This window comes from Siniperca chuatsi, linkage group LG12 (assembly GCF_020085105.1).
Source record: "Siniperca chuatsi isolate FFG_IHB_CAS linkage group LG12, ASM2008510v1, whole genome shotgun sequence".
NCBI classification, from domain to species: Eukaryota; Metazoa; Chordata; class Actinopteri; order Centrarchiformes; family Sinipercidae; genus Siniperca; species Siniperca chuatsi.
In genome coordinates this window covers 27,321,754-27,346,394 of record NC_058053.1, presented here as the reverse complement: position 1 = coordinate 27,346,394, position 24,641 = coordinate 27,321,754, and the positions used below count along the sequence as shown (strand labels likewise).

General features: G+C 42.9%; 1 protein-coding gene across 3 annotated transcripts in view; it reads right to left on the bottom strand.

Annotated features, from left to right (window-relative positions):
- Nucleotides 1-3,803: 3,803 nt before the first annotated feature.
- Nucleotides 3,804-24,641, bottom strand: part of LOC122885235 (SH3 domain-binding protein 4) — a 40,987-nt gene continuing 20,149 nt past the window's right edge. For 2 of the 3 annotated variants that reach the window (XM_044216051.1, XM_044216050.1), the window contains 4 exons: nt 21,934-22,154; nt 18,827-21,186; nt 6,691-6,879; nt 3,804-5,528 (listed from right to left, as the gene is read on the bottom strand). In XM_044216051.1, the coding sequence (XP_044071986.1) occupies nt 5,304-5,528; nt 6,691-6,879; nt 18,827-21,186; nt 21,934-22,060 (2,901 nt within the window). In that variant the 5' untranslated portion in view covers nt 22,061-22,154 and the 3' untranslated portion in view covers nt 3,804-5,303. The remainder of the gene's footprint in view (nt 5,529-6,690; nt 6,880-18,826; nt 21,187-21,933; nt 22,155-24,641) is intronic. The other variant, XM_044216052.1, reaches the window with a different exon arrangement.

Below are 24,641 nucleotides of genomic sequence, written 5' to 3'. Positions count from 1 at the left end.
GCTGAAAGAGGCTAAAAAAGCTCAGTAGCTCTGCAGAGATGGTGATTATTCTTTGTGGCTTTGTCACTGTGAGCGAACCCGCTCGCATTACACATTGATTAGTGCACTGCAGCTTTAAACCAATAAAGCGTCTCTGTCTCACTCTCATTTTCCTTAATAACCCATTTGAGCCAGATGGATGAACACGCACAAGTCAGCTTTCACATGAAGTGACGGACGGGAATCTTTTATATCATGTGTTTTTGTTCTTTGCACCCACACAGGTTCTTCAGTCCAAGTAGCGTTAACAAGTTTAAACAGGTTTCACGAGACAGGATGTTGTCAAAACCTGTTAAACTCACCTCCTTTTTAATTCAGGGCAACATTTTCAGAGGCAGAAGAAAATGGTTCCATTAAGCGTCTGCGAGGCTCTCGGGCTGAGTGCTTCACCCACACGCTGACCTTTTCCTGCCGCTGCTGATAGCTGCCACAGTGAAGTGACAGCACAATGATAAAAAATGACTCAAATTACACCGAGCTCCTCTTCGGCTGGCAGGGATGTCAAAGCTTTCGCCGCAGTCTCGGCTGTAGTTAAACTGACATTTGGCCGCGGTTGTTGACAGATGGAGCCGCAGCTCTTCATGGAAAAACAAAACACCACAATCATCGTGCCGGAGACGGCGGGGTGTCATTCTTTCTCTTTGTTTACGTTCAACTGGGGAGAAAATTGTAGAAGATAAAATGAAAATGTTTCTCTGGCGGGTTTAAGTCTGTCAGGAATCAGGTAGTTTTGACTAAGTTTTCAATGTATTAGAAAATTGGTTTGGTGGCATTTTATGCTGTATGAATGTACATTATATGGCCAAAAGTATGTGGACACACACCTTCTGTGTAAGTTTGTTCTGGGCTGTTTTTCCTGCTTTGGGCCTCTTGATTCCACTGAGGGGAAATCTTAATGCTACAGCGTACAATGATATTTAAGACTATTAATACTTTGTGTCAACAGTTTGTTTGTCCCTTTCCTGTTTCAACGTGATGATGTCTCCGTACACAAAGCCAGCTCCATAAAGAAATGTTTTTTCCCAGTTTGGTGTTGAAGAACTTGACTGGCCCGCACAGAGCCCTGACCTCAACCCCGTCCAGCACCTTTTGAGATGAACCGGAACACCGACTGAGAGCCGGACCTGATCACCCACATCAGTGTCGGACCTCTCTGATGCTCTGGTGTCTGAATGGGAGCAGATCCCTGCTGCAGGTTCAACCTCTGGGGGGAAGACTGAAACCAGAAGAGTGGAGGCTGTCAGCAGCACGTTAATGAACACGGTTTTGAAACGATACATTCAACTATTACATATGGGTGGGATGTTCGAGTGTCCACATACTTTTGGCCCTGAAGTGTACCAGCTAGTGGTTATAAAACCATGGCAGAGGACTCATGAGAGTGACAGCAGGTTCGGACTCGTCTGCCGTTTTACACTTTGTAGTACTCCAGTCTGGACTCCAGTTCTGTTCTTATCTAATGACGTGTTTTCTCAGGGTTGCAAATATTGCAGCATTTTAGCACATTTATGTTGTCTCCTGTTCCCATCACATTTCAAAGTGAAGTTACCTCACAGTTCACTCTCACTGTGAACATAAGTACACAAACAGCATGAAGAATATTGAATGGTCTCAGTCTCGACACCATTTGGACTCGTGACTGAATCTTGAAACTGCTGGGACTTGGAGTACAGAATTCATTAATATCAACATTCCCACATTCCTCTCCGACATATTTAACAGGTGCAAAACGCTCCTTTATTGCGTCAGATAATGTAACTGGTGAGGAACATGAAAATGCAGTAAAAAGCACAGGTTTGTGATTTGAGGAGGATGAAAAGCAACTTGTGTGCTTTTTAACGGTCTCTCTGCATTTCTGGGGAACTTTGTGGTGACCGAGCACGCGCAGGAAATCAGAATCAGCATTATGGTAATGGAAAATATGATTCCCACTCCAGTGAGCGGGGGCATGAAACATAAAGGCTTTATCCCTTTTTATAAAAATGTACAGCACATGCAACCATTGCGATTTAGGACAAAGAAACAGAGATTATTCATTTTCCATTTTCCATTCTGATCTGTACCTGTGTACAAAGTGAGACCTGCAGGTATTTATGAGGCTTAAACAATAATCCACTCATTTATGATACGGCAGCATCTGCAAGTCGAATATTTAAGACGTTTGTTTGGAAACTAAAGCCTTAAGCCAAATGAGCACAGCGATAAAACCCCACATCTCAGGGAAGTAGCAGTCCGGACACGTTGGACATGACAATGAAAAGTCAAATCTGCCCGCTTTGTACAGATTAGGCCTGGATTTTGAAGCTGAGTACGGAGCTGTGTGCTGTTCTGTGAGCCCTGTCACCCTGGGGGAGCTCATTAGCAGCACTCCAGGCTGGGATTTGATGCATGTCAGCCCAAACTCCGCTGTAATTAATTCCACTCCTTTTGGCTCTTTTTTTCTCCTCCATTAATCTGTGTATTTAATTAAGGTCTGCTTGCTTTAACAGCACAGAGAGCGAGAGGCACAGAAAGGACAGAGAGGAATGAAACTGAGCCCCAAACGTTACAGACGGTTTAATGTAGAAATCCTCCCCATTATCAGAGTAAAGAAGCCGGTCTTCCCCTGTCCCCTCTGACACTGTACACACTCCTTTTTACTTTAAGATCTGGTGTCACTGGAGTCACATGACCAACAACCAAATCTCCATCTTCTTCAGCCCAACAAGACACTAACAAGACGTCCAGCATGTGGTGCCACCGACATAACGAAATGCCCGAGCTGCTCTCCAGGCAGCTGTGGTCAAACCTTTAGTCCGGCGAGTGTTTTTTAGCAAAGTTAGCTGTGTGGCTCGAGGGGAGGTGGTGTTGGTTGGTCCAGAATGGAATATCTTACAGACTGTTGGATGGACTGCCATGAAATTTTGTCCAGACATTCATGTTCCCCAGAGGATGAATCCAAGTAACTTTGGTGATCCTCTGACTTTTCATCTAGCGCCACCAATGGTTTCTGAACTGTTTTCCTATCAGCCTCAGCTGTACTGTTTGCACTAACATGCTAAATCTTCTATGTTAGCATGCTAATGCCGGCAAAAACACAGGAAAACCTCCCGTAATAGAGCTGCAAAGTGGGAGGAGTTATTTCAGCTGCCCCTGGTTCCTAAAGTAAGTCACGTAACATTGTCTATGGGAAAAATGAATGGGACTGACAGTTGACGCTCCTCCGAGGCTCACTGTAGTATTTAGAGCCGAATAATTACCTGGGCTGGTTTACCTGGCACAAAGTCCTGGTATTTTCTGTGTGTATTGATCACGAGCATGGCTGTTATTCTTGTTCTAGTGAGACCGTTATTATTTTACCTCCCGGAGAGCTCTGCTGCTGGGAAATATAACGATAAGCTCCAATTTGAAATGTGAGACTATTTGAGGCTGCAGCAGTTTGATCTCTTAAATATGAGACGTGTGAAATGATGAGGGCAGTGTGAAGACAGGCAGACACGCTGCTGGAGGTCATCGAGACTTTTACGCTGCAGAATCCTCCTTTTCACTCGTCTTTCTCCTTCAGTTTTTCTCGTCGCTCTGTCTGCACCCTGAACTCTCTCCGTCCACGCCTTCCCTCCTGCACCATCCCGTTTACCTTCCGCTGCACATTTTCTCACATGGTGTGTTTTCCACAAACTCACGCTGATAACACACGAAACACGACGGCCTGTCGCTCCTGTTTCAGATAAGCAAACCTCCTGACTGTGATGTTGTGGTGCCAGACACAGGTACAATATGACAAATGGTGTGTACAAATATTTACATTTTATTTTGAGTCTTTTCCACAAAAGTATGCAGTCACAAAAAGGTCTTCAAACTCACCACTGGATGCGTTACTACCACATTATACAGTATGCAGCACTGAGACAAACCTAACCAGAAGATCTGACAGACAGTGTCATTACGACAGTGGTCTCAACATTGTACAAGGTCATCTGCGTGGAGCTGGATTCATTTTTGGCAAGCTTTGGTAAAAAGTACGTCCATCGGACAAAAGAGAAACAGGCCGAATACGGGAAAGAGTTGAGAAATGAGCGGAAAAGGTTTGGATGTTTGTTATTTTCAGCCTTTTCCTCCATACAATCATTTAAATCCGTGAATCGATAGATTAATCGTTGGCAGAACAATCTCAAATCACAGTCTACTTACTCACTTGGTCTGGACCTTTCAGTCGTATCACATGGTCCTCATCAGCAGACTGAGTGTAAGCCAACATGGACGAGAAGTCCTCGAGGTGCTCAGAATCATGGAGAGACTGAACGTGTACAGTAGCTCCAGCAAACGTAGAGTTGAGATTGTTTTGTCAACGGCTGTTTTACAAGGTCAAGGATAAACTGCTGAGCTCGATTCAATAATAGTTTAGTGATAAAACAGGGGAAAATGTCCATCACAATTTTCAAATGTCTTGTTTTGTCCGACCAACAGTCCAAAACATTCAATTAACAAGGATGTAAAAAAAGAAAAGCAGCCAATTCTCACATCCGAGAAGCTGAAACCAGACGGTGTTTCAGGTTTTTGCTGCAATCAGTCAATTTAGACTATTTAATCTGTTGCTGATTCATTTTCTTTAATATGACTTTTCAATTAATGTGACTAAATGCACTAGTGGAGAAACTTGTTTAGACGAATAAATTATTCAGTTTTCTTCAGTGCCAGGTCTTAAAAAATACAGACTGACAGCCGAATATTTGGATCTCTGAAATGAAAAGGACCACAGTGAGAAAGAACCTGAAGAAGAAAAAGTGACGTTTCTCTTTGATGTACAAATAAATAGAACAGATTTGACACATGTGACGAGGCTACGGTAACAAGGATACGATATCAAAGTGTCTTTTCTTGAAAAAGTGTCTTTCTTGGAGTTCGATCCACAGTTCTTAACCAAAGTGTTGCTTTAAAAAAAAACACTGTGCCATAATAAGAGTACAAAAATACATAACTATGCAAGACAGGAACTATTAAAAGAGTCTTTGTTAATACTGCGAGCTCCGTACAGCACTGTGTTGTTTGGCCGGCGGCCGCGGAGACGTGGGGGCAGTTCAGAGACGTTCCCCTGGGCTGGAGGAGCTGAAGGCGGCGCCGCAGGAACAAAACATTATACGACAGCAGTAGTGGCATTGAGAGTGAGCAGACAGCTGATACGCAGCGTTTCAAACTGTGTAACTTTTCAAACGCTCCAGAAGAGCGGGGCGAGCTGCTGTGGGGAAACACCGGCAGGATCAACATGGAGTCATGTAGGAGAGAGTTTAGATGGCGTAGTCGTCCTGAGCGGCGGGGCTGAAGGCGGAGCTCCGCAGGGCGTCCAGGCAGTTGACCAGGATGAGCGTGCCGGTCAGGTGCTTCCAGCGTTTGGTGATGGGGTTCTTCATCTTGTCTAAGCCCATGTGCAGCTCCTGGATCACGTCCCTGTAGCTGTCGCCGATCTGAGCGGCCCACGTGACCAGGAAGTCATACGCCGGCTTCCACATGGCCTGCAGACAGACAGAGAGAACAAACATCCCGTGATCTGCTGACACACCTGAACACACGTCCTGACTGCAGACTGTTAATGTACGTTGACCTTTCCGTGTCTGTTTCAGAATCAGATCTTTTAAAAAAGGCGTTGATCTGACCCTGATGGTCATGTTGTGGATCGTGGACTGTCCACCATTGACACACGTCAACGCTGAGAAGCAAACTTTCTGTCGCCTCTGGCTCAGTGTGTTTGCTCCGGTCCACCTGTTGTTACTGGCATCTTCTGTTGTCACAACAATACCCTTAGCCTTGATTGGCAGGTAGCATGTACGGACCACATAAAATAAAAACAAAAGGTCAAGAATGACAACAGGAACTTGTGTTCAGCCATACTGTTGTAAACTCACACGTCTGCTGCATCGTGACGCACACCAAAGCATCAGGATACACCACCGTCCCCCCAGCATCAACTCTCCAGAAATAATTGTGCATGACGTGTGTGTATATAATTTTCCAGTTATGACTAATGACTAATTTTCCATTAAAATACTATAAAAGGAAGGAGGAAGCGTTGGTTCAGACAGAGCACGGAGGTTGTGCTTGTTAGTCGATTGGCATCAGCTGTTTCATTCATGCGTCACCATCGCTGCTGTGTGGCTCCCAACTAACAACGCCGAATCATATTCATGCAGGTGTACAGCGCCGCCATTATCCCCTGTCACTTCTCCCTGTTCCTCTGCAGCTCCCTCCTTCACCAAAACCTCCACCTTATTAATGTTTGTACATGTTGTGCACCAAATCTAGCTGTTTCACAATTTGCTATAAATTCCTTCCTACAAAAGCGGCTCTGACTGGACTGAATACTTCTGAGCTCTGACCTTAAAGACCCAAAATGAGAAGTTAAATAATCAGCAACCAATCAGCTTGTCAAACACAAACCTCACCAGATGGTGGAGATACTGCAGTTGTTTGCCATCCACCATTAAACTAAAGAGGGCGAAAGGGGTTTGAAGCATTTTCCTATTGCTTTGGCGTTTCAACACACACTTTTAGAGCACGATGTGACAACAGGAGTGTGAACTCGTCTTCAGGCTTTGATTGTAATTCCAATTTCACCTGAATAAACCATTTCCATGTTCACATGTCAGACAGCAGTAATCTCCTGTAGGACAGATGTACCTCACTGTCCACCACCCCGTTCTTGTCGCGATGCGGTGCCTCATAAGCATCCATCTGCTGCCGTGAAACCTTGGCGAGTCTCTCGGCCAGCTCCCTCCAGCGTCCGGCCACCTCCACAGCCGTGGTCAGGAGGACAAAGTCCATGACCAGTCTGGCCACGAGACCCTGACAGTCCATCTTCAACAGAGCCTGCAGAGAAAGGACACTTGAGGACTTTAGACTGAGGTGAAAAGAAAAGTGAAAAGCACAGCCTGAAATGATGGAGGTAGGTAGAGATTCAGATCCTGGATTCTGGAGACATGTGGGGCCTGAACTGTGAAGAAAAATCAGATATGAGCTCTGACTGGGAATCAGTGGACAGGGTGAGAGAGAGGACGACAGTGACTTGTGAAGATGGAAACTGAGCAGAAGACGGTGAAGTCTGACTAAAACCACACACTACAAAGAGACTAATACATGTACATCTACAGGTTTCATTCCACTGACTTGATCCTCTGTTACTTTCCACAGCCTGCCTCCCCAATCCCCCTGCAAATCTCAGCTTTGTGCATTTTTCAGATGCTTTCTGGTGGAAACAGAAACAAGAGCCTCATGTTGCTTCAAGTGTGGATTTCTGTCTCATCTGAACTGAGAGGAGGAAAACACTTGGTGACCAATACTGATACAGATAATGATACACAACAGGACACACAACAAGTGCAGAATTCAACAAGATTAAAGTTTAAAGCCCTGATCTGGAAAATACTGCTGATTTAGCTCTTGTTTGTCCCGAGGGTGGAGGGTCAGAAATGAACCGCAATCGTTGAGCTTTCTCGCTCTGGACCAAAGTTCAGACAGCTGAACAACGTCTCCATCCTCAGGTCCCGCTGCCAGCGAGGGGAAAAAAATGCTATGTGCCAATGTGGCTGCTGTTTGTTTGGGTCTAACCGGTCTGGACAGGAACCCGGCTCCTCCCATCAGCCTTTGTAACCTCTCTGTCTCCATCAATTCTGCCCAGACGGCTGGTGTTTGTGGGAAAAGAAAAACGCTGTGGAGTCAGTCTGTTCCTACAGGAGACACAACCTGCTGCACGGCAGAGAGGGACTTGCAAATACAGATGTCGCACATGCAAATACGAGTGCATTTGCACTGACGCGCGCACGCACACACACACACACACACACACACACACACACACACACACACACACCGGGATGCAGCCTTTGACTTGCAGACTCAACAGAGCGAAGGTGAATTCAAAGCTCCAGTTTGGGCTTCAGCTCCATGTGCAGGAATGTGTAGAACGACAGGATATGAAGGGTGGTGGGGGGGTGAGGTGGGGGGGCGGGGGTGAGGAATGCAGCTGACATGCTCCAGCAGCCTGTCGCACTCGAGACGAGACGAGACCAGAGGATGAGACAGCAGCGGCTGTGGGCCAATCAGACGCTTTTCCTGGCTTTTCTCCAGGAATGCTGAGCTGCCACCAAATTACATTAAGCGTTTTTTTTTTGTTTTTTTTTCTTTGATTCGAGTAAAAATAAAACATAACTTGTAGAATTTGTTGCAAAGTGTCAGTGAGCTGCTCTAAGCGACGGCGTCACACAACATTTGTTTGTGGGTCTTTGTGGATGTTGAGGGGAAGAGGCTGTCAGGGAGATAAAACCTTGGACGAGCCCCCGTTTCCTCGCTGGATAACGACCGGAAGTCCCTGTCAAAGCAAAGGGGATCACTTCCTGTCCTAATACGGGTTTAAGTCTGTCACTGGACAGGATGCTGCTTTGTTTATTCAGTAGTGATATACAGTTAGACTGAAAGTCAAGCAAACATGTTGACAGCTAAACGTCAAGACTGTGTCTGTAGTCGTCCATATTTACAAATGAAGATAAAATCGATCCCACTCTCGTGTCTGTCTTATGGCTCCAGTTGCATATTTACCTGTTAGCATAGCTTAGCATAAAGACTGGAAACAGGAGGAAACAGCAAGCCTGGTTCTGTCCAAAGGTCACAAAATCTGCTTAACAGCACCTCTAACACTCACTTACATCTAGTCTGTTTATTGTGTACCAAAGCCGAAGAGGAAAAAAGACAATCTGAGGTTTAACGGGTTATGTGCCGAGCCATTTCCTGGAGTAAAGAGGAAGTCACTGCTAACCGGCTGCTGCCTATAGCTTCATATCTACCGCGCTGATGTGATTGATAGTGGTATCGATCTTATTTGACTCTTGGCAAGAAAGCAAATAAGCGTATTTCACAAAATATTAAACTATATTCATTTCATGTAGAGATATTTAGAGCTTGTTTATGGTTTTGGCAGTTGATCAACACAATTTAAGAACAAGCAGGAACAAGATTCAGGATTTTAATCAATGTCTCCAGATCTCCTTTGTCCTCTGTTGTTGTAGTTTGTTTTCCTCATATGCAAACTTGATGTTTGCTGAGAGAAGAGTGAAATCTGAAGCTTTATCCATCAGACTACTTACTAGTTTCTTCCACCTCCTTTTTGGTTTGTCTGAAAGGCTTTAACTGTGAAAATGAGCCTGAACAGAACGTGTTGGAAAGTGTCCTTTTAAGAGTTGGACCAGAGTTGGACTCTTTACTGAGTGACGGTATCATTACCATATGAAAGCATCAAACCTCTCCATTATAAAAACACAGACGGTGAATTAAGCAGTGACTCGATCAATAATTCCTCCAACATCCCTCCCTGATTCCTCATTTCGTTCTGAGCAGCCTATTAATTCCTCCAGATCCCGTTTCACTGCTGCTCTAATGTAAACCTGATAACCTGAAACCCTCTGAACTCCAGTGTCTCCCTGTGCATTAAGGATACACATCCATAAATCCACTTTTTCTTCTGTATCAAAGTGATCCAGGTGATTGTTTCCATGGTTACAATCGAAGAGGAAGTGCCACCAGCTAATGCAGCATGACTTTTCATAGTGCAGATTCACCAGAATGTAAACAAATACAGGCTATAAAGGTCCACACCTGACTGACTGACTCACAACGTTAAACTTCCTGTTTGCATCACGCAAAGCATGATGGAAACTGTAGTCTAAACACATTAATCCACAATCAAAATAAAAACAACAGCTAAATCTGGTACAAAGCATCTCTTTTCTTTTTGAGATGAATGTATTTTGGACATGGTCCCTGATATAAATATATTTAATAAACCTAAAGGTGCTATTGGTAACATTGATAACATCCAGTTAGGATGTAATGAATTAATTTTGCAACATATATTAGCTATAGATTAGGTGACTTTGTGCGGTGGTGTTTCATGGAACGTTATCTATGGAAGTCTTAGGATGTGGCTAGCTAGCTTTAGGTGACCCCCCATCATTTAATTATAGGGGCCCTGTATTGCGACATTTCAATCATCCTTACACTATAAGACATTAGGTAAATATTTACATTTTGATCCAATCAGAGTACAGGACGGTGTAGGGATGCGTTTAAAACCCACAGCGCTCCACACTTTCTAAGAGCTCTGTGGATGTTTTTATAAATATTCGTCTACATAAAAATGTTCAATCAATATAACATTTTACCTAAACAGGAGCGACAGAATGGATGCATATTTTCTTTTTCTAATTTTACACAATAAAGAAATGTTTTGATATTCCTGTGGCAGATTTTATGGACATATAGGAACAAAACCTGATTGCATTCAAATTGCAAAAATGTTTTCTTTTCATAATAAACTATAATATATATAATTCCACTGTCATGAAACAAAATGATGGCATTTCTGAGAAGTCTAACTTTACTTAAATAATGTTTAGCTAAGTCATGTAGTGACTATTTACAGGCTTTACAGCTTCTGGCATTAAGAGTAAAAACTAACGATTATTTTCATTATCGGTTAATCTGCTGATTATTTTTTCGATTCATCGTTAGTCTATAAAATGTCAAACTTGAGAAAAAAGTTGCATTGCAACTTCCCAAAGTGATGTCTTAATGTTTTGTTTGACACCCAGATATATTCAGGTTTCGATGAAATGACGAAGAAAAGCAGCAAATCATCTGAGAGCCGGGAACTAATGAGTGTTTGGAATTTTCTCACTATTTTTCCTTGAATTATCTATTATTGTAATAATCTACATTATTTGATTATTAAAATAGCTGCCGATTATTATTCTGTCGATGGAACAAAACAATCCTAACTCAGCTACTAAACCACTTACTAGCTTTTTCAGAGCTTTCAACAGCATCTCATGGTCTTCATTAGCAGATGGAGTTCGTTTGGGTGACCTTGAGCTGCTTATGTCAAACTAATATATCCAAGGTCAATAATGAACTGTCACACTCAGGGTGGCGGCTAACTCAACAGGGCATTTGCTGAGAGCGCAGTGAGCTGAAAGTCCAGTTCCCTGGTCCGAGCTTTAAGAACAAGTTTTGTGAAGCTGGTCTTTTCCGGGCACATCCTACTGGTCTGAAACGTTCTGGCTGCTGTAAATTTTTGATGGCGTGTTGTAAAGTATTTATCACTGAGCGCCGTGCCCTGTGAGTCTCCAGCCTGACTTTAAACTAAGAGAAGGAGCCGGGTCATTACTGTAGTTCAAACAGCGTCTCTGCACCGCAACAACACACCGAGACAGAGGAGGACTGAGATGCTGGGCTGTGTTTTTCGAAAATGTCAGCTGGTCTATGTGGACGGGTTATTAGACTCTCTAAGAGTGTGTGTGTGTGTGCTTTAGTTAAATGCCACAGAGTTTGTTTCACCAGCTCAGCAATCAGCACTCTGAAGCCCCCCCCCCCGCTGCATAAATCATCTGCTTGTCAAAACGAGAAGAAAATTCCTGCAGACATATTTTCAGAGATAACGTTGATGTGGAAACGAAGCGGGCACTTCAATCATGTCCGTCGCTGCACACACACACACACACACACACACACACACACACACACACACTCTCTCTCTGCTTTCACATACGAAGAAAACGGCCAAACAACCCTTAGTATAACCAACAGTGAGGCTTTTGATAAATTACTTGTTTCTTCCATCATCCTGCTTCTGTTTTTCCTCTCAGCTACAAAACTGACACTCAAGCTCTCCACTTCAATCTCCTCTTTATTATTTTTCTATCCCATCTTCATTTTCCATCTGACTTCCTCCACCTCTCCCATTTGCGGCCTCTACACACCATCTTAACCACACAGTGGCTTTGCAATTTCATTTCTCATCCAGTTTTGCCTTAAACCTGCTTTCTCATCTCTTTACCTTTTTTGTGAACAAACCTCAAAATCGAAACCTGGGGATTCTGGGAGAGATCAAGGATTGTGGGTGCTGGCTTTGGACATTTTACCCTACACGTGAACTCCCTTCATTCGTCATAAACTGGCTCCAAAATAACTCCACTCACTCTCTGGAGATCTTGGCCTTGTTTGGGAATGTGGATCTGTTGTTCAGTCAATTATTGCAAAAGCAGCAGCTTGCCACACCCAGTCGCTGAAGGAGGGGAGAAGAGGAAGCGAAAGGAAAAAATGACGGAGGAGGCTGGAGAAGTTGGAAAAAAAAAAAGTCTAGATTTGTGTACAAAAATGGCAAAGCAGAGAGCTAATCGCACATACAGTAATGGGCCTGCTTGGTTTTCAGAGTCCCGCTCCAGAAATAGGATGTTATTGTTATTCCCAGGCTCTACCTGCCACACTGATCTCACCGCAAATAATTCAGGAGGGTCAGACGCTCTGCTGCAGAGCTGAGCGAGAGCTTTAAAATGAAAATCCCCTTTTAGCGCCAAGACACAACAAAGGTTCCACCTCTGTGGTCTCATGCTTCAAGATGTTATGGAATCTGCAGTCGGTTCACTGTCTGCAACGAGAGGAGGAGGAGGAAGAACAGGGTGAAGGAGGAGGAGGGTTTTCCACGGTCCATTGGAGGAAGCTCACAGTGGGATTCAGTTTTATTCACGTCATGTGGGACACAAAATATTAAATGTGTGCACGTTGGTTTCAGTGTCTAGTCCATTACAAACAATGAAAACAAAAGAAAATACACAAAGGGCTATTTTTAAATCACATAACTCAAGACAAACATATTTAGCAATAAACATCAGTGCCATTACTGTTGTTGTTGATAAATGCATATACACTGATGTCACTTTTCAGTCACAATAGTGGCTCTAGGGACGGCAATGACGGCTGGTCAGCTGGTCGGTCCCCCGCTTTGGTCCAAATATCTCAAATCCACATTATAATGGGCAAACAAGTCATTTTACTGGTCAACAGCTAACTGCAGTGTTACATTGTGTCATAAAAAAGCTGCTGAGTAAACACACCTTACATTTTTAAAATATATTTCTGACAAATCAATAAAAGAACTTAGACAAAATAGAACTTTTTTCTTATCAGAAAAACATGAAATATATTTCCTCAGTAGCTTTTTAATGAGAAAATGGAAAACTATAGTTAGCACTTTTCATAAAATAACTTTTTCGCCCATTCAAATGTGTTGCTGTGACGGTAAATCTATGCTGACAAGAGAATGAGTTCTGTGGGTAAATGTTTGAGTTACATTTTACTGTGAACCCCGAACGTGCCTTAACGTCATGTGGATGTTACAGCAGGACATGAGCAGACAGAGAGAGAGAGAATCAGAGAGGTGGATCACTTTTTGTTTTGCATTTTTAATTTCTGTCTGAATCCCCAAAGATGTCTGCAGCAGCTTAAGAGAGAGAGAACCTGTAAAGGCTTGCCTGGAATTACACAAGTGACTTCACAATGCTTTGTTGAAATCGGGTAATTACCTCTCATTAAAAAATTGGAGAAACACTGAGGAGTGCTAACGTCATGTGTCAACTGCCCTGAAATCCCATCTCCGACTTCCTCCACAGGTCTAAACACTTGTTTTCTATGATACAAAACCTTTAAAGCAGCACTAGGTGAAATCCAAAGGCATGTTAATTATGTCACATTTTGTCTAAATATATCAGCCATCGTTAATTTATTATATTGAATTATTTAACCTTTATTAAAACCTGCAATAACTGTTTTTCTTTGCTTTTTGGCCACTCGGGGGCAGCAGAAACAAGCTGTGAAAACAACATTGCTAACAAGTTCATCATATCAACTTAAAAGGTGATGATGTGTTACAGCTGCTTATTTCCACATCCAGCAGTTACGGAGCAACATTATCAATCGTTTGGAGTCGTGTTTGCGTCACCTGAAGAATGCCAGTCCAGTATTCTCTCTCTTTTAGCTCTGTGTTCGGTCTCCACCTTCCTGAGGGAAATATTTGACTCTTTAGCTGCTAGATGCTCCACTATGTTCACCAGCTAACTGTCTGCTGGTTGCTGCTGAGCGCGTCGTGTACTGTGGCTTTTTACGGGGTTTTTTGCAGGGAACTGCAGTGAAGGGTGATAATTCTCTGTGGGATCATCACTATGAGCGACACCTTTCACATTACACATTTGATCCATTAGAAATAATTATTATATCTGCAGTTATTAACCATCTTTAAGGCACTTAAATATGGTTGCCTGTCTTGTCATTGTCCCGTCTATTTATGTTGCTAAATCCAAATTCTCTCACATTTCACACAGATGTAGTTTGTTTTCCTGATTTCTTGTAAATTTTCTTTACACTGTGGTTTACTAAACATGACACTGCTTCCTAGTGGACACGTACATTATACAGTCCAAGTACAAAAGAACAACACACGCGAACGTGACCAAACAACTTCCGTGCAGCCTGGAGAATCATAATTCCAGCTTAATCGAGATTCTATAATACCTCGAAACCTCTGCAGCAACAAGAGAGAGCACACAGTGAATTCAAACCACTGCTGCAGAAACTGAGAGACCAAATTCAGCATTTTTAGATCTGACTGCAGAAGGTTTCGTGCAGGGGTATCTACAGTTCTGGGTTCTCGCATTGTGGCAGATATTCAGATCGGATGTTTTTAAATGTGGAAAACCACAGGACAAGAACTACCGCCCAAATTAAATGTACCTGAATTATTAAATACTGATTAATTATAAATAGTATTGTAAAATGGCCATCTGTAGTGCAGCCGTACGCTGACATTAAACAGAAGTCATTATCTGTTATGTTACAGAATTCACCTGCAACAGAGAACAACAGTCACTGTGGCAGACAGCTGGTCATGTGCAGAGGGGGTCTGGGTCAAGGAGGATCATGGGAAGGACATGGAAGTCGTACGGACTGCAGGCGCCTGCAGGTCCACAACTGGAGCTTCTGTTTAGTTTCTGAACAATGAGGCAGGAAACATCTGCAGACCTGGATCCTTTCCATCATCCGCTGACAACAACATCACAACCTCTTCACAAACAAACAAGACTCACGTCAGACTGTTCTGTAAGTCCAGGCTGATTCATATATGATGGTAGCTTCATCCACACAGATATTATTACCTGGGAACCTCCAGAATTCAGAAATGAATTAAACAACTTCAAATAATTAATTAATCAGAGTCTGCTTCAGTGAACCAGCTACAATAACACATGTGCTTCAGTTCACACCACTCTGCCAACACACATTATCCTGACACAGGGGGCGGCTGTGGCTTGGTGGTAGAGCAGGTCGTCTACTAATCGGAAGGTCGGCGGTTTGATCCCGGCTTCCCCCAGTCAAAGTCCTTTGGCAAGACACTGAACCCCAAATTGCTCCCGAGGGCTGTGCCATTGGTGTGTGTGACTGAGTTAGTTTCTTTGAACTGATGAGCAGTTGGCACCTGCCATCAGTGTGTGAATGCGATGTGTAGTGTGAAGCGCTTTGAGTGGTCAGAAGACTAGAAAGGCGCTATACAAATACAGTCCATTTACAATTTTACACAAACACACACTCATATAGACACATACAGAAACCAGTGGCTTCAGTGTTGGAGAGATTTCTTAAGGAACATCCTTTTGAAACATGCACAAATTTGATGACATGAAGTTAAAAGTAGAGACGGAGAGATGTTAACAGGAACAACTTTATGTAGCTTCTAAACACAGAATTATAGAAAGATGGGGCATCACTGGTGGCTTTTTGGGTTTAAGATGCGGACCATGTAACTGCAACATTCCCGGTTCAAGTCCGGCCATGGACCTATGTGGCACTTCATCCTCCATCTCTCCCCCTTCCTTTCCTAACAGCTATCTACTGTCACTATCTAATTAAAGGCAAAGATACTTGATATATGGGCAGATAATAGCCTAATCTCCCCAAAATGTGTCACTTGAAGAAACTGAAGCATAGGCAATGGAGTCAAAAGCAGAGAGAAACATTAATAGGTATAACTGTTGTGGTACTTTGACATGTTGAACACGGTGAAAATCTAAAATAATAATATTATTCATTCTAAAAGTACAACCACGCAGTTTTATAAAATAGAAAGTGCACTCTGAGAGAGGCAGCGACCCATCAGGTGCTTGGCACAGTGACACATGATTATAAATCTCAACCTGTACTGTTGAGGTTCACACTGAGACCTCGGGCTGTTTGTGTATGTTATTCCTGTGAAAAAGTAACTATTAATTTGTAAACATAATTAATAATCATCTAAAGCTAAAAGCACAAACTTGAGTTTTTTCAAAATGTAACATCCAAAGCTTCAAAAACTCATAGTTCACCTCAAATGACTTATAGGACCCATCTGTGGTCATTATTAACATATTCAACAAGCTCATATCTTGCTTTGGGCGTTGGGATATTCTGTATATTTTTACTGTTATGACATAAATACACAGGCAACATGACCAGCCTGAGAAGCAGTTAAACACAGAACAGAGGGTAATGAAAAATCTATATTTGTAACAAATACACTGTATGTGTGTGCATACACTGCTGACAACCCCTTTCTCCACCAACAATCAAAGCAGACCAGAATGGATTCAGACACTGGAGCACAAAGGAAGCTCTCTGGTTTGACTACAGTGCTTTTGATTTGGTTCTCTTTCTTCTAAAAATAGACACTCATCCATGTCAAATGACACACCAAGAGATTGTCTTCTATGACATAGAAAACAGTTTCTTTGCTAGAGGAGAGGAAAATGAGGATTTAATCCGACAGTCTTTATAGTTTAAAGTTATTTCCTGTTTTATTTTGAAATATTCTCCTTCCTTCTGTCTTGTAGTTTTGCTTCCTAGCTTTGTTTACCTTTCCTACCAGTTTTGATTGTTTGCTCCGCCCTGATCGTTTTCATCTGTGTCTCGTTGTCTCCCCTCAGCTGAGTGTATTTAAGTCTGTGTGCTTCCTTTGTTCTGTGTCAAGCATTCCAGCCCTTTCCCTGTGCTTTCTAGTCTTCTTTTCTTGGATTTATTCTTAGTGTTGGACTTTCTGCCAGATTTGTTGGACTTTGGTTTCCCTGCTTGCCCATTTTTGGATTTGTTTGCCCTTTAGACTGCTTTTCTGGTTTGACCTGCGCCCGCCTGACAATCCTGTAAGCCTTTTGTACTGTTACCTTTCATTAAATCATTGATCTGCACCTGCCCTGCCTCTGTGTCTGCGTTTGGGTGCAACCCCTTGTATTCCCTGTGTTACCTGCTTGACTAAACGTGACAAGACTCACTCAGCTTTACTCTGAGGCCCACACACGTAACAAAATCCACTTTTCAGAGGACAAAAAACAAACTTCAGATGTTTGCACATGGCACAAAGAGCATATTTGTGTCGCTTAAACAAAGAGCCTTCGTGATTTCAAATTTGCTGGATTGCAGTGTGCTTTGATTGTCCCCACAGTAAGCAGTAGTTTAGGTGTAATCCTGACAGAAGAAACAAAAAACAGACCTATATTCAGAAATGAACAGTGGTGACGCCCTCAAATGGCATATTTTCAGTCACCACCTTTTATTATGTTCTTTCCCATACTGCAGTTTCTCTGTCTATAAATGGTTCTAACTAGTGTTTACAACCTCGTGTAAATTACAGTGTTTCTACTCCGTGTTACTTCAGCTGTAGTATGTCCATGACCTCTGACAGAGACTCAGTAGGATAATATGCTGACAGAGAAACAAAGTCTATGAACAGTAGTGTAAAGACAGTAGGGAAGCGAAACACCACTCTCTGAAAACATTGTAGTATTTGAAACAGACATAAAATATAAACTGTAAAAACGAAAATGCAAAGTTTTATGGAGCATTAGGCTATAAGCATAAGTCAGACTGGATATGATAAGGGCATTCAGTGTGTTTAGACATCTCAGGATGAGAAACGCTACCTGGACTGCCTGAGGCGACAATGAAAATCCACATTTCCGTGAAAGAAGATGCACAACCAAGTACCTGAGAGAGCTGGTTTGCACATTTTACAGTGAACACAGCTCAGCATTTTGTCCTCTTTGAAGAAAAGCTGAAAATACTGAAAAAAGAAAAGCATGAAGCATGAACGGGCCTCTTCATCTGCCGCGGACACATCTGTTCTTAAAACTAATGTATGACTTGGCTAAAGAATACCAGTCTGATAGTCTAATTAAAGCAGAACTCTTTCTGGAAAAGACATTTTACAAGACATATTTTATCATTGCTGTACGAGAAGAAGGGTTATGCTGTGAAATTACTGTCAATCTATACATGACCAGGTACCTGTGGCTCTGTTTTTAACAGTACACAATACTGATCCACTAAATTTGCCTGTGGTCCAATTTCTAAAACTATTTTATACTTTAAATACAAGAGTAAGGGTCTGTTTCATTAAGCTGTTTCGATGCGTTATTTTTAGCCCTGAGGGCTTTGATTCATATGTACATAAATATAGAAAATTATCAGAGCGATCAGTTGGATTTATAAGATCCAGCATACTGTACACACACTAACTCTGTAACTCAAGCAACAGACGCTCGTAAGAGGACAAAGTATTGTTCTGCTCTCCACAGCTCCTCAGGTCCCATTAGACCTTGATGCCTACACAGCAGTTATCGACTGCACTCCCAGCAGAATTAACAGAGACGGACCACAGCCTAGAGCCAAAAGCGTAAAGCAGCTGTGGGCAGACAACAGAAGGAAGAATTGTGCTCTGAGAGAGAAATCTCATACCAGGAGGATACAGACAGAAACATGTGACTATTTAATTGGACACATGAAGGACAAAAGACTCAACTGAGATTCAAAATTTAAAACAGGGAAGGACAATTTGCATTTTCTCAAATCAATGACTCGGAGAAAATGCTAAGTCACTGCCACAGAGGAGGATGCCAAAGTTGTAACTTACCGTCAGGAGTTCTTTCTGGAAGGACTTTCGCTCTTTGCTCTCTGCATTGTTGCAGTCCTCCTTCAGCTTCTCCAGCACTGATGCAACCCTCTCAGGTTCGCTGTCCAGCTCTGCGCGACAGAAATGGGTCAAGGGCAGGTTGATGTATCCAAGGGCGTCCGCAAACGCTCGCCAGTTGCCGATGTTCTCCATCAGTATAGTTCTTACGGAGGCGTAGATGTACGTGAGGAATTTGCAGGGCTTCAGTATTTGCTCCAGTAACAATGAAGTCGTAAGGTCGGGCCCGCTGAAGTAAATGGGCTTAACTTTCCCAACCACTAGCACATTCTTTGCATGAACAAATCCCATTTTGCCCTGATAATATCCAATGTACCATTCTTTTGTCCACAACTGGCCTTTGAGCTTGATCTTCTCCTCACTCAGCAGAGCTACAAAGTCTCCTTTTTTGTACTCGAGCAAGTACTGATTTTTTGTTTGTCGGATGACGGTTTTGATTAATTTTCCAAACTTCAGGTTATTTATTCTCCTATCCTGAAAAACAGGGTACTTGGTGGCGATGGCGAGAGGAGACAAGACTATCTTGCCCACTTCCTTCTTCTTCAGGAATCGCCGTTGCACTGATGTTTTTGGGCCTGCTTTGGGTGGCGGTGTTGGTGTCTGGACACAAAACTGAGCCAATATACAATCTTGGTCGTCTTTGACCTGGATTCTTAAGGTGAAATCAGAAACATCATCAGAGTTGCGCGAGGCAATGATGTAGACAAGCCTGCTGACTTTGCCTAGTTTAACCTGGAATCCCCGGACAACTCTGGCCTGGTCACTAGCCTTTACCTCATAGTTAGCCATGTTGGAGTAAACTCCAACGCGGAGGTCCTGGGGTTTGGATAAGACAAACTGGTGTTTACCCCAGAGCTGCAGCACTACTGATGGTGCAGACTGCACCTGTTTGCCTACCTCACTCACCAATAATGTCTTTGGGGCACAATCATGGCCAAACATAGCCACAACTGTCTTGAAGGACGGGTGAATATGTTTGGGACCATATACTCCTAAGGTGATCTTTTTAACCACATGCTCCCAAACTGTGGAGTCTGGAGATATGGACTGGGACTGAGCCACAACACACACGTACATGCACGGTTCCAGGTTATCCAGGCACACCTGGACGGTGTCCCCATACATGTACGCCTGAGGTATGGGAGTGTAAGGTCCCTCTTTACAATCACTCCTGACACACAAGACTTCTGTTGTCTGCCTGCTCTCCATTTTCACTACAACAGACACTTTCATCTCCAAGGTAACGGTGGTTTTGGTCTCCATGTTGCTGAGTTTGATCTCCACCACAGGGCTGACTGTAGTGCAGCGGTCGTTGTTCAGCTCTAGTGGTGGATCGAGCAGAGCTTTGATTGAGATCTGCTGGGTGTCCCCCAGGGCCACGTGGCCCTCCGGTATATGGATGCTGATGTTGGTGTCCGGAAGCTGGACAGCCCCTCCTGAGCTGTCCAGCCGACAGACGATATTGGTCTCCACTGGCTGCGTTTGGCCCCAGCCTGGGTTCTGACCCAGCGAATCCAAGTCATGGCAGGACCTGGCTATCTTGCGGTGGGTGAGCCACGCTGTCCGAAAATCCTCCCTGCTCTGAAACTGCTCCGGCGCTGGTGCTTTCAGACCTCCGAAGAAACCTGAGGCCTGAGGGGCGTCGGACTGAGCCTGCAGGATGGACAGCTCAGACAGACTGTAGGACCGTTTGCTTCTAAAAAACGGGTTGTCCCTGCGCAACGTTTGCCCCACCCCTACAGTGGGACTAAGAGGGTTCATGTTAAAAACGCCACTGCCAAAACCATTGATGTCAGCAGTGCTGCTGGTGGAGTTGGGCACTGATGGAGTGAGCGTATCAAACAGAAGGAGGTCAACTGATTTCTCATTACTGTTCTGATCAAGTGAGTTCTGAGGACCCCCGTTCAGGAAAGGGTTTGTAGAGGTATGGGTTGTTGCAAAAGGATTTCCGTTTTGGAAGGTGGTTGGTTTCAGAATCACCCCTGACCACTCTCCTAGAAGGTCCATTTCTTTGGCTGCCTCCTCGTTACAGTCTCCCACAGTGTCAATCATCCCGCTGTCGCTGAAGGACGAGTCTCTGTAGTTGATGGGCTGAACATAAGCTGCAGGGATGTAACCCATCTCTGTGTTGTTGTGGGCATACCACCACTCTCCTCCTGACGAGTCCAGAACGTAGAGGCGGTCTCCTTTAGAGAACTTCAGGGTGGTGAAGCTGGATGGGCAGTAGTCCTTAATGGCAACGACTTCCCTGGCAGCACCGAAGGAGGCAGTCGCGTCCAGTCGTAAGGCACTGGGAGAAGGCACTGGGAAAAAAACAATGTAAGGTAGAGGTGGATGATATGGCTTAAACATCTAATCTTGAGTTTTCTGAGTGGCAATGTGTGGGAATATTATATTTCAAAATTTTCTGATGGGATAAAATTGGTGCAGTCTATGAGTTGCTTTTAGCTAGTTCAATTTCAGTGTCCCTGGATCAGATCCATGGGGTGAGGGGGGCTATATGCATACACTACAGTCTATCACAGTGTCCCTGCGCCCAGTCCTAGACATGGAGCTTTAATAGATATTTATTTCTTACACAAATTTTGAAAGAATGAAAACATGATTGAAACACATATTTATAAAGCCTACATGTGCAAAACAGTTCATAAGAATAACAGAAGAACTGCACAGCTTGCAAGGATGTCATCATTATGCATCTTTTAAAAATACAGGCTGTCACTACCAGATGCTTCAACTAAGCAGAACACAGACATCCACTTAATCTGTTTCAGCAGACAGGGGGAAACTGAAAGTCTGCTGACTGATTCATCTGCTCCTGCTGTTTGTGTTTCTTGAAGGGACAGACCAAACAAAGTAGAATCCACTTACTGTTCAGTTTCACCTCTCTAACTAGAGATGTCTCAATATCTCATCAACAAACACAAACCAAGAGCGCAGGTGTGTGCGGTCTTTTCTAATTTGACTTATGCCCCAGTTCGAGTCTCATTAAAACTACAGAAGTGACTCTTTCTTCCTGTTAAATGCATTTTTAAGTTTGATCAGCTGACCTTTGACATCAGTCAGACTGGCTTCTGACACTCCATCACTGAGATCGATGAGCGTCCCCTCAGACTTGCAGCGCGGGAGAGAAGTGGTGTTGTTGGTGGTGGTGGCTCTGATTCGATGGGCGGCCATGTTCTGACTTGTCACTGTGCACCAACCGGTGTGTACTCTAATGGGTTTCCTTTTGCTAGTGGCCAAGTCGGATGTCAACAGCCTCCCATGTTCTCTGAAAGACACAGAAAATATTGGATTAAATAACATATTTATGTTCTAAAAATCTACATTTAAGTGTGTCTTTGCTTGTTATTTATTACTTTAGATATGCAGTCTTCTGTGTGAAACATCATATTCCACATCCAGACTCCCAAACCTCTCATCGAAATTTGTCTTGTTGATGTTGATCATCACGCTGAGATTTTCAACTCACTTTTAATTCGAAATGTTTTTCAGTTTTCTGCTTGTGAGCTTTCAGCGTGCTACAAATCAACATAAACTAAGCAATAAACCCCAGGATAAAGTGGATGTGCATAAATATGTGCGTGTGATTAAAGTCTTATAAATAACTCTGATCCTCCAGCCTCCTCTCAGGAGTTTGGCTCTGAATGTCCAGACCAGCAGGAGAATTAGAAAATCAATATAAACAGAATAACAAATTATTTCAAGTGGAGTTTCGGCTGTCTGTCTCATGAATGCAGATGTCTGATTAATGTTCATAGATATCATGACTGATGTTATTTATTTACACTAATTTAGCCATTACTGATACAAGATTTCTTTGATCATTAATACACTGGTAAACTGAGTGGAAAATTAATATTTCAAAATCTTCAGTTCATTTAATTATTTTCTAAATCTGAAAAGTACAACTGACTACCATATATGATGAAGTAAACACAAGTCATATATTAATTTTATTGGTAATTTATTTGTAAAATGTGCTTAAACAGATGTAATTGCATAGCTGCTGGCAGGGTACTGTATTGTGCCATGGCCAAAACGTAATTATTCTTTTTTTAATTGTATAGCCACTGCCTCTTAACTGTTTGCTTCAAATGAATGCAACTAGAAAACATTAAACATAATACCTTATCAGTACCTCCTCCAAAGTGATTGCTATTAACCTATTAAATGATAAGGCTGGTGATGTTCTATTTTTTTTTTCAAAACACTGACTTAGTCACTTAGCAAGCTTGTTAGCTTGGTCAATAACGAGACAATAAGTTAACACAGTTTATTCAAAAGCCATTTGTACCACTGACTTCTGTCTCTTAACTGTCTGCAAAGCATTCCTCTTCTGTGGAGCAGTTTATACCCCGTGGATGGTGCAACTCAACAGCACAAATTCACGTGCCAAAGTTGAACTTGATGCAATATTACAAAAAAATATTCAAACCGCTGTTGTCAATGTAAACATGATGATTAAAAAATAAATAAACGAAGGGCTGAAAGATTGTAAACAGCAGATGTGGGTCAGTGGAACACAGCGGTTTGAGAGACACCAGGCTTTTTACTTCAATCCATAATTCATAACAGTGTCAGCTCGGGGAAGACACGCTGCACAAAGAGGCTGGCGGCAGTTTGCTACTGACGCACAGGAGACATGCAGCTGGGACAACGCTGCCAAACTCTGCCAACAAAGGCCACAACTGCTCCACTCAATTAAGATGATTATGTATTTTTATATCTTAACATCTTTCAGTTTCAGTTTCCTGTTTTGACTTGATTGGGCAAATACCGGAATGTTTAAAGGTGATGGATTTGTTTTGCCTGTTGAACGTAATTTGTTTCGTTCATCATTAACTGCCTCCTCAAACACTCTGGGTATCAAGTGTGAGGCAAATAGGCCTTATTCACACCAGGCATCTTGACTTATCATAGTAGGAACACAAGGCACGACGGTGGCTGTGTCCAAAATCACTCACTTCTCACTATATAGTGAGTTCGCCATTTTGTGGTGCTGTCCGAATGTATAGTGAGAATTATTATACCATATATAGTGAACTCAAAGTATCCCAGAATGCATCATGGAAAGTAGTGTACAACCAAGCATGTATGTTTTATTAGAACCAAGCGGTTTATACCGTCCTGCACTGCACTGAAAGAAAAACTGTGCGACTTCTTTATTTAGCTGAGACCCAGATAGTGAGTAGGGAGTAGTGAGTGAATGAGCTAGCACGAACAACACCAGGACCCTGAAACTGAAGCAGCTAAAAGGAATTCAGCCATCATTCATTTTCTTATTTACACCTACTGTGATGTGTCAAAATGTCTAATGTGAAAAAGGCCTATTATACAGTGCCAGAGCCGCTGCGGTAAGGACTCAGCCTTGGTATATGGGGCGCGCTCTACCAGGTGAGCTACCGGGCGCCCCAGAAACGCTTTTCTATCAGATGGATTGCCATGAAATTTAGTTTGGATAATCATGTCCCCAGAGAATTAATCTTATCGACTTGGGTGATCCCCTGACTTTTCCTCTAGCACCACTATGAGGTTATTTGTACTGTATTTCATGACAATTTCACTCAGAACCACAGACGTTCATGTTCCCCTCAGGATGAATTATAATAACTTTGGTGATCCCTTAACTTTTCCTCTAATACCATCATCAGGTTGAACAATGTGTCCAACACTTTGGTTTATGACCAAATACCTGCAGAACTAATAATGTTCCCATCAGCCTCAGCTGGACTTTGTGTTTACCACTAATTAGCAA